Source organism: Harpia harpyja, chromosome 6, assembly GCF_026419915.1.
Source record: "Harpia harpyja isolate bHarHar1 chromosome 6, bHarHar1 primary haplotype, whole genome shotgun sequence".
NCBI lineage: Eukaryota > Metazoa > Chordata > Aves > Accipitriformes > Accipitridae > Harpia > Harpia harpyja.
In genome coordinates this window covers 42319428-42338547 of record NC_068945.1, presented here as the reverse complement: position 1 = coordinate 42338547, position 19120 = coordinate 42319428, and the positions used below count along the sequence as shown (strand labels likewise).

General features: G+C 41.1%; 1 protein-coding gene across 5 annotated transcripts in view; it reads right to left on the bottom strand.

The window, feature by feature from the left end:
- Positions 1–19120, bottom strand: part of MET (MET proto-oncogene, receptor tyrosine kinase) — a 91392-nt gene that overhangs the window by 29368 nt on the left and 42904 nt on the right. For all 5 annotated transcript variants that reach the window (XM_052790114.1, XM_052790118.1, XM_052790115.1 and 2 more), the window contains 7 exons: positions 15082–15216; positions 13489–13662; positions 7810–7970; positions 6507–6609; positions 6157–6293; positions 3526–3690; positions 2558–2657 (listed from right to left, as the gene is read on the bottom strand). In XM_052790114.1, coding sequence (XP_052646074.1) covers positions 2558–2657; positions 3526–3690; positions 6157–6293; positions 6507–6609; positions 7810–7970; positions 13489–13662; positions 15082–15216 — 975 coding nt within the window. The remainder of the gene's footprint in view (positions 1–2557; positions 2658–3525; positions 3691–6156; positions 6294–6506; positions 6610–7809; positions 7971–13488; positions 13663–15081; positions 15217–19120) is intronic.

Here is a 19120-nt window from a genome sequence, read left to right as displayed (position 1 = left end):
GGATGTGTTTCAGTGCTGGCTTTGGTTTTCCCAAGAGCCAGAGTTTCTGAATGCTGACAAAAGCAGCTTCTTGGAGGAGGCTGGTGAGAGAAAACTGAAAAGAAAAAGGGCTTAAATAACAATTAAAAAAAATGACTCAGTTAGCTCTCCTCTTCCAAACTAAGGAAGCAAAAAGATATATAACCTCAGCTATAGGACTTCTTAATCATTTTGGTTTGTATTGTACTGTTTGTCTGGGTTTGGTCTACTCAGGACCACAACGTGTTTTCTCCTTTACAAATGGGATAGCTGGTCATTGCAGTGCTCTGGATCCCTGCTGGAAATAGTTCCTCATCGTTGTTTATTCTTGTAATGACTGGATGAAAGTTTGGTTTTTTGGCATATCGCTCATGTATAGGGCCCAGAATCTCCAGTGTAGGATGGGGCAGGCTGCAGCCATAGGCATCCTCTGCCAGCAATTTCCTCAGTTACACTGTGCAATCCTGTTTTGCCACTTATAAATCTTTGCTCCTCCCTGAGAACTAATATCCTTCCTTGAGAAATAAGCTCCAAGTAAAGACTAGTGGCAGAATAAATGGCAAGCAGAGCTGAGCTGCCACAGAAGCAGGGAAAGCCACTGAGTGCCAGAAGCCTTTGATTTCAGTAGAGCAAAATATATTGCGTGGGCAGTGTCAAAGTATAAAACACTCTGGATTATAATCTGTTTGAGGTTATATTCCACTCTCTGCAGGGAGAATGAACTTGTGTACAGCTGCTTTTACACTGGGGCAGATTCTTAGAGATCAGCAGTGGTAGGGGACAGATATCCTTATGGAAAAGGAGGGTCAGACCTGCCTCTTCTGTGTGTTGGCAAATATCACATGTGCTGCAACGTATGAAAAGAAAAAGAATGAGGGAGATGATTCTGACTGTCTATGTCCATGTCTTTTTTCAATAGGAGGTTAAAAGGCAGGATGGCAGCAAACCATTGCTCAAAGGAAAGGTTGCTCCCCAATATTTGGGGGAGAGAGTAAACTCTACAGTGTTCATTGCCTGGAGTTGCCAGTCACTTTTGGACAGTGGATTTAGTTCTTTAAAACTTCAGATCCTTTCAAATCTGTTCAAATTCTGAGGAAGTCCCAAATATTTGACAAGCAAGGTATGCAGAATCAGGGCCTGAAGAGAAGTAATATTGCATATTCTCACAGGGGAACAGAGAAAGCAAGTGAATGATCTTTACTTCAAAAGAAACACTGCTCAAATCCACACAAAGGAAAATCTAAAGAGCTGATTTCAGCAATGATCTTTTCTTTGGAACTCTTTTGTACTTAGAAATAATCACGCCCACATTACTCAAAACCTAATAAATTTCGAGTTTGGTTGATTTCACTGAAATGTTTTGCTTTCCAACTCATGGGTAAAGTGTCTTTTTGATAACATTGAACACCATGTTTCATTGCAGGGGCACTGATTTTCAGATTAATACCTGAACCCATTAAATTACAAGCCACGATTACATCCAGCTGAAATTCAGGTCCCGACACTCATAATACTATACAAATTAGGAGCATGAAGAATATTATGACCTTGAAGCTATAAAAGACTGCAAATTTGCAGACATACTGTTTAAAATGCCTTGAGCAAACCTAGGCCTAATACTTAGAATTCAATACAGGAAATAGTGTATGATGATCATTAGAAATAAAATGAGAATATGAGCAGTAACGGAGCATGTCATAAAGAGTGTAGCTCAATTTAGCCTCAGTTAGGCTAAACAGACCTTACAGGATACAAAAATGTTGGAGGTGCAAGACAAATGTGTAGGCAAAAGCTTACAGGAAACAGTTCCAGTACAACTAGCCAATAAATGTCATCTTTGCCTTATAAAAACTAAAGTAGATCACATGGTCATATCTGAACACCTTATTTAGATTTAGACACTGTTATCAACTCAGGTAACAAAAGAAGGCTCAGATCCCTGACTGACCCTCTGTTCATGCAGAGGTACCCAACTGCAAAAGTCCAAACCTCTCTTAAAACTTAGTTGCTGAACTTCGACAAGTTAGGAAAGATTTACCCTAATAGGTAATTTGGCAATCAGAAATTCTTCAAAATAATACTTACTTTTGATTTTACATATTTACTTTTCCTCTTTCTTTGACACTTGTTCCATTTTCATTTATATCCACAGTCATCATTTGAATATATTTCCTACCTATCACAGTAGCACTTGAATTTGACATGTGAGCTGACATACCTGTACTGCATTGTTCTGCATTTAGTCACTGAATTTGCATTGTTAAATTGCAATATAAAAATCTTGTTATCAGATACTGTAAAAGCCTTATTTCTTTCGAAGACACTCCTTGGAAACTGTTGTTCTACCCCCAGCTTAATTTCAAATTTGTTGTTGAGTTTTGCCTATGCAGTGGAAACAGTCTGTGCAGAAAACACCAACATGTCTGTGGAAGCCCTGAAGTTTCAAGGCAAAAATCAAAGTATTTTGACTGAAAATTCTGTGCCATTCACCACACGAAGATGTCAAGATAACAGATTGTCTTCTCCAAGACTGACTCACCACAGAGAAGTTCATTCCCAGTTTAGGTACAGTAATCACCATCTGAGGAAAGCACACTGAGTTCAAGTTGATTCCCTGAGCTGTGATTGTACTTCCACCACTAGGAAAAATGAAAAAAAAAAAAAAAAAGGAAGATGAGTAGGATAATGATACATCTGCTACGATAATCTTAATTACAAAGTATATTTTAGAGTAAGTGACAACGTAAAACCAGAATTAGGGATATATGGGGTGAATGCAAATACATAGCTCTGAGCAGTGAGATTATTTTTCTGGGAAACAAATTTCACACTTGCTATAACAATTAAACAAATACAGGAAAAAAGAATTAATTTAAAAAATGTGGTATGCCAGGATATAAAACAAATGTGTACATTTTAAAGGAGGGTGTATACCTGTACTTAGCATTTGCTAACTTACTTAACTTATTGCTTTCAGTGGTGCTGAAAAAGGTGTCTTCTTTACTGCTGACATTTTTTTGGCAAAGGCAGATGGTTTGGATTAGAGCTACTGAGACCATAAATGTGTCACTTAAAAACACACACATACTACCGTACATATATATTCATAATATTTATGTAGCACTGGATTTAGACTATTTTAAAATCCATTTGCTCTCCTGAGTACTGCTGACTTGTCACATTAAATGATTTTTCTCACTAATCAGTGTAATGTCCAGATGCAGTATAGGAGACACACTTAGCTGTACAGTAGGTATCTCAGCAGGACATCACAGGTACACTCAGCAGCAGCTAGGAGTTAAATCACATAAAGAAAAGAGGCGCCCTTCCCCCTTCTCCTTCACCTCTGAAAGGAGATATCTGCCCTCTGCAACTGCACCATAATAGAAGCAATTGGCATGGCAGATAGAGATAAAAATGCAATTTCTTTTGATAGATTGCTGCACAGCATAGCCATTCTTCTTTCATTCATTGCTTTTCTTATTTCTATAAGAAACTTTTACTCACCTAAGAAAAGATTTGGCCGGATGAATTTTTAAAACAACGGGGTCTTCTCTGTACGTGAAATGACCACTCGCATCTCGAATAGCTTCGTCAATTCCCACCCTCACACGGTATTCCTGGGGAATTCGTTGTGCTGGAGTGTAGCACTCCGCAGTGCTCACCGATACTCTGGAAGAACAGAAAAATGCTTTCTTGTCAGCATTATGAAACATGTACTTGGTTTAAAACACTGTCCTCTAGTGAGCCCCAACCCTCCTAAGGATCTGCTTGTAAAAAAAAGTCATTAATTCCCACGCTGGATGACCATATTGCAACAAATAAGCATGGTGTGAGGTAGAAACAGCAACACCACTGCTTAGGCTCAAGATTCATCTTAATTTGATTGACTTGCACCTTGCCTGCTGGAAGGTGTTTCCCCAGTGCTGGCAACAGCCATATCAACCCCTGAACCCTGCCGAGGCAGCTTCCAGCCTGGAAAACAACAGCAGGGTCCAGGTTTAAGGAGAATGGCTTGTTCTGCTGTAACCAAGGGATAACATCTTTCTCTTTCCAATCCACAGGATTTACCCTGTGTTAAAAACCTCAAGAAAAGGTGCTGGTGTCGGAGATGTCCTGCCCTGGGGGCACCTGCTGACTGCAGGCGCATCTGAGGGGCAGGCAGAGGGCAAGGAGAAGGGAGGAGAAGGTGAAAATTCAGGAAGAGCTGGCTGCATTCAGCACAGAAGCAGAGTCTCTGGGATATTCACCTTTCCCTTGCTCTCTCATGCTTGGCCCTGGAAGTCCTCTTCCTACACTGAGCTCAGCGGGTGAGTGGGCAGCAGAGAGGGGGAAGGATCCTGAAGCTTGAAGCACATGAAGTATGGCAGCAGGGACCAGGGCATATCAGAGGCAATTGCGGGTAACAACTGGCTGGAGAAGCAAATGTAACTCTACCAGCTGGTTTCAGTAATTTGGGCCCAACCACATCCAGGAGCCCTCCAGGTGAAGCCATTCTCAAACGCTGTGAGAGATCGTCTCCAAATTAGACAAAAGGGGCATTTGCTGCCAGTTCTGAAGCTTTCCAGGAAGGTGGCATTCACTGTGTGCTGTAGGGGTTAGTGATTTGTTCCTATGTATCTGGAAACTTTTAACCATCTTTTAAAGGAAAAAATAAACCCTTGATCTAGCTGCCCTCAGAACTGGGCAAAGCTGCCAGTTTAGGTGGAGAAATACCTGCCCTGAGAAACTGGTTAAGACCTGTGTAAAAGTCTCCAGACGACTTGGCTGGTGAGAAAGAGGGGTGCTGGGGCTGCTTACTGGATAAGCCCCAACTACAGGTCAATAACACAAAGTCCACCTGACCAAAGCAGATGTCTGCCTCTGAGCTGGCTGTCATCTCACCCCCACAGTAGAAGTCTCAAATGGATCAGATGAATCATTCCCAAAAGGTTTATATATTTGTCCATTAGTTGACCAGCTGAGATGATGACATCAGTAAATTCCACCCTAAACTATTAAGTAGCCACTGAACAGAAGTGCTGAAGATCTTGGTAGTGATTAAATATCAGACCTGAATACCTAAATCCCTTTCTTGATTTAGTCAGACTTAGCTGATTTGATCAAAAGCATACAATACATCATTTAGCAGCAAAGAATAAAATTTAGCTGTCCTGACTCTGAGTCTGACATTAACTAATAGGCTACCGCTTGCCCACATTCTCTGCAAGTGTGATGCTTCACCACTACGACTTTCCATAATTATTAGGAGAGACTCAAAATTCAGAGGAATTGTGGGACATCCTGTTCCTGGAACACAGTGGGGCCAGATTCTGCCCTTGGCTGCAGAGATGACAATTCTGGAGCCACCCTGCTGTATCTGAAAACAGGACCAAGCAGGATTTGCGCCATGGTATAATGGCTACCAAATTCAGAACGCTTGTCTGCCCATAGCAGAGAATCCGTGCTTGGTATTTAACATTTATATTAAGCTGGGATTCAAGGCATTTCCACACAGAGCGTGTCAAAGATTCTTGACCTAGCTCCTACTGGATCCAGTACAGAGCCACAAGAAATTCTGTCTTAATCCACAAAACAATTTTATATATACCAGGAAAAGTCCCAAACTGATGTTGCCTCTGGTTTGGAGGCTGTTCGCTGATAGTAGCGCAGAAATAGCTGCTCCTCTGCATGGGATACACATTCCCACACTGGTCAGGTTTCCACCAAACAAACCAGTAGGAAATGGTAACCCGCACCCACTGGACACTCACTGGGAGCTGCTGGATGAACAGCAGCTCTTGCTAATACAAGAGAGAGCGGGCTGAGCGTGTGGGAGTTGGGGTGACAGAAATGATGGGAAATGGGCAGTTTCTAGTCCATTAGATGCTGATTTGCTACTTCTCTATGCAACCTTTTAATGAGGTTAATGAAGGCATTACAGAATAAACAAGTCTTCTCGGGAACTGTAGTCCCTTCTAGGAAACTTTCAGACATCCTAAATTGAGGATGTAATCCAGAACTGCACGCTTATTGCAGTATCAGTTCTCCAATATGTAACACGAGGAAAGCAATGCATGTGTGCATTTTTTTTACTCCAAGACATTTTAATCAAGCCTTTTCAATATTAAAGGCATCACTTTTTAGTAAGTGCATTACCTTTTCAAGGTGCATGGTTTCTCACCAACAAAAATACTTCTGGATTTTCCACTGTTTAGGTATTTTCCAGCTACAGTTAGCAATGTTCCTCCAGATTTGGGGCCATAGGTGGGAGAGATACTTGTTATTACAGGATTCTGAGGTGGGGTAAAAATAGGAACAGTGAATTGTTAGATTATTTTCAAAATGTGAAGAGGAAAAATCTTAAAACATTTATTACCATTTCCATGATGTAATAATAAAGCAAAGAGTAATATGGAATTACCATACTGGATTGGACTCATGAGGAGTCTCCTTCCAGTTAATACTGAAGTTAATTTTGACAATAAAGTTTTAATCATAGTGCTTACCACGTACGAAAATGTATTGAATAGTGTTTTGCCGTGCCCAACAGAAACACTACTGGATATATTAAAACTTGGATTTTTTGCAGCAGGAACTGTGCATTCCAGCCTTTGGAAAACAAGGAAAAAGATGGGATTACATGTTTTTTTCTGGCTTGATTTTTTATATTAAAATAGAATGACTTCAAACTCATAATAATGGAGGATCCATACTAAACAAATCATCAGTCTATGCATGTCAGGGACATTTCAGAAATAACAGCTAAAAGAACTGTGGTCATCTTCTTTAATACTAAATACAAACACTGTGGTGTTTATACTTGGCCAGAGAAAATAACTTTAGTATATCAAATACATTTCGGAAAAAAAGGAGTATGCTAGAGAAAACAAATACCTCCCATTCAATGGCTGAGTTGGTTTTTGGAATTTTCATTTAGTGCCAAATTTTGGCAGACAACAGGATTAGAAAAAAATGCATCATATACACGTTTGTTGTATAAATTTAAATATTACCAAAAAATTAAACTTGAACTTTTGTGCCAGCATGTGTCAATGTATTACATTACATTTACACAGTCTCATATATAAGCTAGTCTCCTTAAATCATTTTGTTTGCATTAAGACTGTTCAGAACAGCAGTTAGGAGAGTGCTCAATACTTCTGGAGGGTGACCTTTTTGCTGCTATATATATGAATAGGGAAGCCATGCCATGATTTGCACATTGCTTTGGTAGTAGATAGTCATATGCTTTGAACTGAGAGAGGATATTCATTGAACTTCCTATTTCTTCAAGATAACAACCAGAATAACCTCTACCTTAAAGTTAAGCCATTATCCCACTGTCTCAAATACTTATTTCTGAGAAGGAGGAGTAGAGGTGCAGCTGAGGGTCATAAGCCTCTGGATGACAAAATACCTGCATCTTCTCGCACTTCTCTCCAGCAGCTTCACAGATCAGGAAGACGGAGGTGACATAACTGAGCCTGGCAGGATCCTGGCGAAAGGAACCTGTCCCCTTTTCAAACCTTTGAATAGTTTCAATCTTGCCAGCTCCCACAGATGTTGAACAGCATTTCTCAGACAAACCAGAAAAAGCTGCTGCAGGAGCTATCGGCATTAACTAGATTTATTTGATCTCCTTTTCAAGCACTTTTTTCTTGGGGAGCTTATCAAACCAAGGGATTGTTTCCTGTTTGAAATTTCAGAATTGGAGATGACACTTATAGAGTGAATGTTTATACCGTAAAAAAATCCATACCACATAAAGAACATCTGTATAAAAGGAAATTCTTATTTTAGGTTTCTTACTTGTTTTTGTTGCTAGATTTTGCTTCCAGAGCACAAATTTGTCCTCCAATATGGACTACTGTATTTTTTAATTCAAATCTACTATTTTTGCTGAATCCAAAGTCCCATCCACACAGTGTCAGTTTTGTCCCGCCTTCTAAGGGAGCGCTGCTCGGGAGAATCTGTTAAAAAAATACTGTGTTAGTTACATCAGGTTTCTTGAACTTCAAATGGAGTTAAAGAATGTGCAAAGGAATAATTTTAGAAAAGCATTTCTTCTGGTAGACTATGTTCTACCATTCATCTTAATTGTTCTTCACCTTTCATTTATCACATTATGAGCTTTCTCTGACAGTAGCAATAAATAACAAAACCTATACTAGAAAGCTTTGAAGGATAGTGTTTAGGGGCACTGAACAAGCTGTGCATTGTAACAGTCTTTTAAATCCTGCCGTTCTTGTCTTTCACATCTTATTTCTGGCATGTTAAACATACAATGTACTTATTTTGTTAGAAGCTGAATGCTAAACACAAAAGAGCCCCCAAATGACCATTTTTTGTCAGCTTGATGAAAGTCAGGTTCAGAGTGAAGTAGCTTCAAAGATACCATAATCCGATATTGCATTGGCTGTGATAAAGTTAACGTGACTTCTGCTATTCTTTCCTTAAATCTTTTACATGTGGTCACCTCTAATTCCGAGTTAAAAATAAACTACCCCTCAGAAACACAGAGACAATCTACAAAGGAAATGCTTTTTTTTCTGTATATTGTAAATTGTCCTGTAAAATATAACAATGGTGGGAAAAATGTAGGAACACTATAGAAGTCTTACAAAACTCAGTAAAAGTACTGGTCAGTACTGACTGTAAAAAAAAAATAAAATAAAAAAAGACATTGGTTCAGGGTTTATGGGGACTTTTAACAATACTGCATAATTTTGCAAACTTACCAGTACCACTGGACAAACAACAAAGAACGAAAGACTAAATTTATGCTTGTGGTCATAATGCCTAAATGTCTTAGACTTAATGCTTTAGTGATAGTAATTTTGCCCCTAAAATGCAACACAGCTGTGCCTTTCAAAGGACCCGACTTAATTTTCAAGCTGAAAGGAAAGTGTTTGAGAGATGCTTGGCTATTATTTCATCTGGAAATCCAGTAAGACAGCACATTTCTTTTCAACTCTCTTGTAGCTATACTTCAAGACTCTCACAAATGAACTATTGTAGATAGAAAGGCAGCTGAAGAATACTTCAAAAGAATTATACCATATATTCTATATGGGTAAATTTACTGCCCCCATTAGAAACCAGACAAAGAGTCTAATCTAAAATGCACTGAAGCCAGTAGGAATCTTTCCTATTTTAATGAGCTTTGAATCAGCTCTCAATGAGCAAAGAAGAGGGAACCTATGCAGGAACAGTACCTTTGCACAAATCCCATAAAAAAGGAGTGATGCTTGCACAGCCCCAACAGACAACACTGCAGCTAAGAGCGTGGAACAGTACTGTACCCTGTGGAGTCTGTGTTATTCCCAAGTTTAACTTTCCCTTATTTCTTTGGGTTTTGTCTTCGAAATCTGGATTGACTTCAGATCCTAGTGTTCCACTCTACTTCATATCTCAGCACACTATCTATTTTTGAAGTAACAAAACCCTAGCAGAAACTGAAACTGCTCTATGGGGGTACAGGATGTCTCGATGTTTTGTACAATAATGCATTGACATGTGGCATTTGAAGAGTTTGAAATGTGATCCATAAGTGAGCAAAATAAGGGCGTTAAAATCAGGCTTGACAAAGCCATACAGAATAAAAAATGAAGGCACTTAACTGGTTTTGAGCAATCTTATCTGCCAAAAGAGACTTGTGATAGCAGCCCATGTGCCTTAATTGAGGGAGAGTAAAAGCATTTACTACATTCTGCCAGCAAATTTAGGAGGCAAGACCTCTAAGTAGATAGCAAAAACTAAACCATATCTCAAACGTTTGTATTTAAGTTCTGCAGAAATTCCCCCAGAGTGTTTTTTTTCGTGTCTTTATTTTTGTTCCACTTGTTCTGTATGATGAAACCTCTGAAAGTCAATTGGTTTCCCAGACTTGTTCTTGAGAGAGTCGACAGGAATGAATAGTGAACCTCCTGGACTTTGAACTGAGGTATACGTCAGCATCTTCTGTGTGCTTATATCGCACAGGTAGTAACAGAAAGTAAGCAAAACCTAAATCAGTCATAAATGCTATGATTCTGAATTCAGGATTCAGAAGTTCTCTATGGAAAGGAAACTCCACTGATAACATGGAGCTAGTCCTGCTGCAAGGCCTGTCATTCTGCTTGTCCCTGCCACTCTCTGGACTTTGGGTTAAGGGAGAGAAAGTTAACTTCTCTTTTTCTTTTTGGAAAAATTCAAAGCATTGTGTTTTTCTTTTGTTTATGTTGACAGCCATTATGCTAATATCCACTCACATATTTTATAAATCGTTGGAAGAAAGTATCTATTTATTAAAGTTTCAACAGCCCATTCATTTTAATTAAGAGGCAAGAACATGTACAGACCACGTGTGAAATTTCCAGCAAAACCTCCAACCTAAACAGGCAGCAGAAGGCCTGATGTTCTTGATACATCTGAGACAAAAGCCAGCTAAAATGACTCACTTTAAAAACAACAACAAACCATGTCAGGTTTTTAACCACAACAAAGAACCAAAAGGGAGACCAATTTATTTCTTCTTTTACGCCATTCACCTTTCAGCATGACCTGAATGCCGCACGCAGATGCCTGCAATTTGTTCCAGCACCAAGTCATCTCCCAGGAGACTCCCTCGAGTCCCCCAGCTTTCCTCTAGCACTGCTTGTCCAGGCTGACAAAACACGTGTCATTGTTGGCAGAGGCGGTGGATGGGAGCGGGGTACGGTGCTGACGTGTGGGGTGGGAGACGGGCTGTGGTGGGGATGTGTCCTGGTGCCAGCCCTGCTGTGCTGTCTGTAGCAGGGGGGTGCTCGGGCAGAGCTGGAGCCCTGTGCTCCCCGCAGGGCTGGGGTGCGGGGCTGCTCCTCGGCACCCACAGCTCCAAGGAAAAGTGCTTAAAGCAGGGCAGAGAGACAAAGGATCTGCAGGACGCCATGGCAAAATGCTGGGTTTCTTCTCTGCCATCCCTCCTGAGAGGAAAATCTCGGGGTTGTTTTTTTCCATCGTGCACTACTCTGCGTAATAACCTGGGAAAACTCTGCTGAAGGCTTAGCTACCTAACATCCCCTGGACCAGATCCTCAGAGAAGCTCTCTGTTCCCCTCAGGTTAAAGTGATCGTATGGCATATCTCAAGCAATCTGCCCCTCTGAAACTGCAGAGTATTAGGGGGAGGTTCAGGCTGAATTTCAGATACTGTGCAAAGCAGGTCATCCTCTGTTTGCTAGGAACAAAACAAGCTTGTTTCTCCTATTTTATGCATATGGGTTTAAGGACAGATCAGAAGATGATGAATAATCTGTTTTATATTTTTTTCAGTAATCATGTTAAATGTCATGGTCCAGTAGAGCATGAAATCTGTCTTAACAGCTAGCAATCCAAAGGGATTTAAGTACTCAGCTGCATTTTTTTCCTTACAAGCCTTCTAGAAGCAACTCCTACCAATGCGAGCACGCTGTAATTCGAGATTCGCTTTAAGATCCATCAGTGCCACAGATCCATATTTATTACAGAGGTAGACTGGGCTTGTGCTGAGCAGGCAGGGCTGAGCGACATGGGGAAGGGGAGCACCCGGCCAGCCCCACGCATCCTCCCACTGCCCCACATCCAAGGTGTGCTGCCCTGGATGAGTCCTCCCACCGACTTCAGAGGGACTGCAGAGGTGGCCTTGGGGACTCACCTCTCGGCCTAAGCATCTCTGCATGGGCTCCAGGTGCTTGGTTCTTAAAACTGCTGAGTGCACACACTCATAATTGAAATTAAACAGGGCTATATGACCTCAGCACCTCCGAAAATCAGAAACCAAGCAGTTCAGAGCCTTAGAAATCTTCTTGGAGGCATGGCAATATACAGCCACTGCTGGAGAGTTTTGCCAAGAAAAAAACATTAAGGGATGCTAGTTGTGCTTGAGCTCTAGGAAGGAAAACAAGCTCTGCAGGACAGGTGAGTAGCTTGGGCCTCCAGAGGTATATAAAAAGTATCAGGACTAATTCTCAGTGTATCCCTTTGAATTGGTGATTCATAGTCTCATACAAACCAAGGCCCGAAAGGACTATTTGATCATCTAATACAGCCTTTTTGAAATAAACGTGTTCTTGTATAAAGCGGAAGTAAACTATTCACATTCTGCATTAGCATTTTTTTTACATCTCCTTTGCCCAAAGGTAAATGGCAACAGAAGGCAAGGCAAACACACACACACACACCCCTTTCCATCCATTTTGGTTTTGATTCCTATAAAGCTTCATTGTTTTTTCATTGAATTTTGCCTGTGTTAGTCCTAAATTTTGTATCAGAAAGGTGAAGATGGAAAAGAAAAAAAACCCACTGTAAACATGTGTTTCTAGATTTGTTTCTAGATTATTAGCAGTTTTGCCTGTGTGCCGTTTAAAAAGTTGTTGCACATGAAATCATCTGCCCGGTTGAAAGAAACATAGTGTTTAATTAAAAATCCCTTTTGTCTCCCTTTCTGAGAGCTTAGCATGTTGAATTTTCATCTCGTTTATGGGCTGTATGCCCATAAAGGAAAATGTTTTTTTAACTACATGGCGTAGTTTAAATGCACTAACAAAAGCAAATGGGTATAGGCGCTACCAGAAAGTTTTATGCTTGTCCTTCCCTCAGTTTTCTAGTCCGTTAACTGCCCTATAAACCTCCGCCTTCACAGCCATGTCACACTTCACACGGGACGATCCGGTTACACGTACAGCCGGCCAGTACAAACCCTGCGTTAACCATAGCTAAGTTAAAACAGGAACGCGCCGGCGCGGCTCTCTGCTCGTCCGTGCGGTTTCGTTCTCGCACACCCCTGATGGTCTTTGGCCGGCTGGCAGCGGCCTCTGGCTGTCCTCTGTCCCAGGGAGGGGTGCAGCTACCGGCTCGTCCTCCTCGGCGGCGAGAGGGCCCATGGGAACAAGGAGCTGGGGGGGGGGATATTGGGAAAAAAACATCTCCCCCGGGGTGGTGTTTTGGTTGACAGCTCTGTCGCAGAGCTTAGGTAGGGAAGAGAGGGACTTTTCCCCACCTGGACGCACCGCCCTTTCCTCCAAGGCTGGAGCCAGCGTGGGGATGGAGGAGGCGCGGGGGCCGGAGGCCTCCTGCGCTGGGTCAGGCTGTGGCGGCTGTGGGCGGGAAGTGCTTTCCTCCACCTCCCCGCTTTGAGAGGGGCCTGAGAGGAAGGGTGCTGCCTTTTGTGACTGACCTTTCCCGCCAGACGCCTGCCGGGCTGGCTCAGACCCCTGTTGTTTCCCCACCACGGGTGCTCTGCAGGGCTGAGGCTCTCCCGTTGAGAGGAGAGATGAGCAGACAGACCCGTCCACCGTCAGCCCCTCAGCCCGCAGCGTTCCGGGAGAGTACGTGCATCCAGCCAGAGGCTTTATGGGCACTGAGGCCGAGGGGAAGTCGAGAAGAGCAGACACTTCATTTATCATAACTGCATACAAATAAACAGAAAATGTCCGCAGAGCACAGACGGCATTCTTCCCTCAGAGATAAATACGAGAAATCCACTGTTTTACCTCATAAACCCTAGGCAAGCAGGTCTCCTGGGTCCAGGTGCCGCTGGGGCACTCGGGAGACCTGAGGCACTGCTGGCTGCACCAGCCGCACTCCATGAAAGGAGGGGCCAGCAGGCACCGGCTGCAGGACCTGAAGTGATGGCAGCCCGGCCCCTTCAGCGGGATCTTCGTTATCTGTTGACGGAAAGACATGATGCGCAGATCCTTTTAATACATACAGTAAGTGGCAAGGAGAGTCTCTATTTATGCAATGCGCTCTGGTGCCACTCAGGTTTCAGACGTGCAAGCCGCGGTTCGGCTTCTCTTTAGCTCAGTAATTATAGGATCTTATAAGTAATTTAACTGACATGATTTTAAATTCGCTTGGGAGAAACCCTAAAGGCATCTTAATGTTATATACAGTTACTACCAGCATCTGGTGTTTACAGCAAGATAGCATTTTTTGCTGATGGAAAAAGAAAACAGCAGTGCACTCCTCCCAATTCTGCACTAGTTCTTGGAAAAAACAGTGTATCTCAGTATGTCTTAGTTCATATGTTTGTAAAAATAGGCATGATGGCTATTTCAACTTTGGCGAGGCTGTATTAGTATCTGTGACACACTTACAGCATGTGACGGCCCAAGTACTTCTTTTTTAACATCTATCATCAAACCCCCTATACTATACGTAAAACATGAATTAAAACATGAATTAAAATTTATGTTGTTTAAAATATCAGGATAGTTACGATAATAGTCACTCTAAATATATAAGAATTATTTTCAGTCAAATTATTAAAATTAGTATATCATTACATTACTATATAAGTACATCATACTTCTTTACACTTCAGTACCTTTCTTAAACTTATTTTGGACATTTTCTTGAAGATTACTCTTATAAATATCTCATACATTTCTAGTAAATTATTAATAACCATCTTTAGTAATGGCTGATGCATTTCTGTAAATTCTTATGGAATCAAGGGGTCAAACTATTGCTTATGATTCTGGTTTAGGATTATCTGTGATATTATCTGCTGATGTTTTAAACCTATTCTACAATGCATATCTACTTATTACAACAGCATATTTATGACAGCTCTTCATCTTTTATTAACCCTTTGTAGACTACATGCTAAACTAATTTTCAAGCCTTACTGTGAACACTGACTCCCAATTTTAAACACAGCCATGTAACTCTTGCACACACAACCCTCCTTAGAAAGTTATAATGTTACGACAGAAACCAACAAAAGCCAGAAAACTGTGAGCACCATTCTTTTCTTAAGCCATTGTGTGTTTTTAATTTGCAAACACTTGAATTAAGGACAGGGTTTCAGCCTTAAAATTTGCATTTCCTGGCTTTTGTTGGTTTATATCACAGCTCTTACATTATTTAAACATTTCTCAATATTAGGCTGTCGGTTTGTTTAGTAGGGGGGAAAAAAAAATCTTGGAGGAAACTTGCCCCTCCAATGTTCCCAAGGGAATGGCAAGGCTGGGAGGATGCAGAGCATAAAGCAGCAGTGTGAATAGTTGCTCTTACTGAAAGTTGCTGCTCTGAAGCAGGTTTACACAGTGCACAGAAGGAGCAGATTATGTACCACTCACCTTTTTCCCAGTCACTACCAGGGTATAGCCATCATCTGCTAATGAATTCTCGACAACAACTTGGGGAGAGACGGGGTGGGAGTCTAGCTGAAAGCTGACATGTGGAGCTGTGAGTTCTGAACGGGAAACCACTATCTAAGAAAGAAAGAAATTGGGAAAATCAGCAGGCAGTGTGTGACACAAATGCATGCTGCTCAGCGGTCTCACATTCCTACCACTTCTCTGCTTGCATTAATTACTTTGCATTACATTGCATAATATTTTGCATAATGTTCCATCATGATCTGATTAAAGCGCTATAAAATCTACTTTATTTAACACAGCAAAATTATGGCTGTTGGAGGATCCTCAAAATACATCGTATTTATTAAAATATGAAGGAGTTATTGCATGTTTTCTAGTCCTTTAATTTCAGGTATTTATAAATCAACTGTAAAAAAAGAAGATGGGTCATTTAGTCAGCCCTGTACATTTAAGAAAGAAGAATTTTATTTACATCGTCTATTTAAAAGAATCTTAAAACTCCAGGCATTCAAAAGCCGAAGATATTTTTATTTATTTTCACTTTGGTCCTTCAGTTTGAAAAGTAAACTTTACCCTGTGTCAACAGTATCTGGTCTTGATGCACATGGGGCCATTAGAGTGCAAAGCTATGGCAGGCACAGGTCGTCGCTGTGAGCAGCACTACTGAACCACAAGTACACGGCGCTCGATTCCCAGAGCTGGTGAGGCGGCTATGGCTGCAGACAAGCTCCATGCAAGAGGTGGCTGAGCACCCTGAGGTCTGGCTCCTGCCGATTTCTGCGGGAGCTGGGTGTCCAGGACAGAGCACTCAAAGCACCTTTTAAAGGACAGGGAGAGCTGGAGACTTCTTTGGAAGATGCTCCAAAACAGGAGCCTAATTTAGTTGTCCTGAAGCCCCTTTGCAAGAGCCCCCCCTGCCCCGGTCTCTCTCTTGATTTTAGGAGATCTTAGGGAGATTAGTCACACCAGTATGAAATTCCCCCACTAGTCATCTCTCTGCATCTTGAGTTACCTAAACACTTCTGAGAATTTGGGCCTATTCCTGCAAACACACGCTTAACTTTACTACTGTAACTTTGTTGACTTTAATGGGATGAGTCATGGCTGTTAAGCAGAGGCATAAAGCATCTGCAGATTGGGGTGGATATTCGATAGCAAGATTTTATAGGCTTGGGCCTGCAATCCACAAGGATGTGCACCCAAATGTGATAGCATCAGGCAACAAAGGCAGAGGATTGTTTACATGAGGGAAGACCATGTTTCAAAAGCTGCATCATGTGTAGGTTACTTAAGGAATTTAGATAATCAACATTTTCTGAGAAGTTGATATTCAATGGTGTTCATTATTTAAAAAGATTGAAGCCATTCTGGAAATAACTTCTATGTCAAATGTTTAATTTTTCACTATAATGAAGCTTTTCTTCTGACTCCGAAGGCAGCATCAGAACAGCTAGGACATTGACTTACACGATTTCACTGGCTTTTTGCACTGCCAAGGTCTTTCAACAAGATGGCTGACTCCAAAACTAGACTTAGAGATGCTGTAATTACAGCTGATGTTTTGTTGTAATTCAAGACTTAAATAAAATATATGAGCAGTTAATTCATGGCAATAAGTGTTTCACGTCCCAGAGGTATTTACAGCTTGGGGTTACAAGAGGTTTTTTTCCTTTAAAATGAAACTGGCTTTGTTAAAGACTTTGCTATGGGTTTGTTTCACACTACAGAAAGTGCAGCTTTTAGAAATCAATAAGGTCTGATCATTTTCGGTGACACAGAAGTATGGTCTCTGACTCAGTGTATTAGGGCATGAGCTCTGTTTTTATATTCAGGACAATGAAAAATAGAATGGACTGCAAAGCTGCATGAAAAAGCTTGATTAATGTTGGCATTATGGGGAGAGGTAGCACCACAGCTGCAAATACCTTTTTAGTTGATCATTAGCCATGTCTCATCTCGAATACCCACTGCTATAAAATGCTAAGAATTCTTTTCTATCATTAATCCAGGCTTCCTCTTATTGCCAAGCATTCTTTCTGATTGAGCCACAATGTTAACCCTTTAAACACATCTGCATTGCAACCTCAGAGCAATACATGAAAATTTGGATTTCATCTCTACAATCTTGGAAAAATTATTCCGTACTTTAAACACTGACTGACCTTTATTTTACTGAGGCTGATAGTCAAATCACCTGCTCAAAGCCAAAGTGAATAGCCTTTGACCTCATGACATCCAGGGAGCTCAAATTACACTTCCTAACTCATCTGGGACTATGGAATAAAAGTTTGGAGTTTGCTTAGAACTAATCTACCAGCCTACAGTGCTGCTGTAATAGATACTAGATGCAAAAATGCTCTTTTTGGTCTATATAACTGTGTGGTTTTTGCACGCGTCAGCCCAGTCCTTGAAATCCTATCTTACCATTATCCAACATAATCCTGAAGAAAAAGGCAATCTGAAGACAGCTTCCACAGCAGGAAGAAGAGGCTTCTTAGGACTCCAGTGTCTTTCTCAGAAACCTCTGATTTTTATTGCTTGGGACTGGGCTGGTATGCGTACAGGGTGACTTTAATCTACCATGGACACAGCACCATATAGGGGCTACGTCCACCATGGAAATGGTTCAGTACTACAGAAGGATTCATCTTTACAAAGACTGTAAAGTGCTGGTTTGGTTTTGTTGGGTTTTTTTTTGGGGGGGGGGTGTTCAGGGTTTTTTTTACGTTTTAATAATTAATTTAATAACCAAGCATTTCTCCAGAGCATTAGAGAAATGAAAGTATATCTATGTGCCTGCACCCAAGCAGTTAGGAGAGAGGGAAGGTCTTGCACAGATAAAAATTGACTAAAAGAGAACAAACAAACGTTAGCAGTAAATGGTCAGTCCTTGCCATAGTGAGAAGTCACCAGAGGTGTTCTGCAAGGTGTCTGTGCTGGGATGCATACTGTTCAACATACTCAGAAATGAGTTGGAAAAGTGGTTGAGCAGTCCTGTGACAAAGTTTTCTGGTGATCTGAAGGTGTTCTAGGTGATAAGGATGAGGACAGACTGTGAAGGATGCCAGAAGGACTTTACAAGACAGGATGTCAAGGCAATAAAATGGCAGGTAAAATACAACAAAGAAGATTAATTTAAAGTGGTATATGATAGATAGTTCCATGAAAACATCATCTCACTGCTCAGCAGCAGTCAAAAAACCAAATAAAAACTTAGGAATTATTAGAAAAGGATAGAGAACAAATCAGAAAACATCCTGATGTCATACAAATTCATGGCTTGCCTGAACGTTGAATTCTTTGTGCAGTTCTGGTTGCCTCATGACAAAAAGAGTACGTTAAAATGGGAAAAGGTTCAGAGAAGGGTAACAAAGGTGATCAAAAGGCTGTAATGAACAACAACTGAGTAGCGTAGGTGTGGAAATGCTATGAAAAAGGCATACGGAATCATGAGTGGGTAGAGACCGACCATTTACTCTCTTCTAATAAAAGTACTAAACACCATCAAAAGACAAAAGTGAGAGTCAGGTTCAAAGCAAACAAAAGAGTAAGACTTCCTAGAAATATGTGATGACCTATGGGACTCCTTGCCAAAGGATGTGAATGTAAGAGGGATGCACATTCAAAGGGAAACTCCACATGTACATGGAAAGAGCTAAACAGACAAAACCCAATAGCTCAGGAAATTCCCCAGAATGGAAAATAGTTGGAGGCTTGAAGCAGAAGTTATTATATATGTTGCCTGAGTCCCTAGGCATCCACTTGTCACCACTGCTGGAGACAGAGCACTGAACTACATGGACCCTTCGTTTAAACCCATGTGGCTCTTCTGATGTTCTTACAAATAACACTTTGGAGAATCACATCCATTATCAATAACTACAGCCCCAGACATTCTTCTTAAAGCAACGTCCCTCTTTTTAAGAGAAAAACAAAAAAGTATGTGGTCTTTCAGCATAGCTCAAAGTGCATCCATGAAGATAACAGCCAACAGTTAATTAATTAATTAACAGTT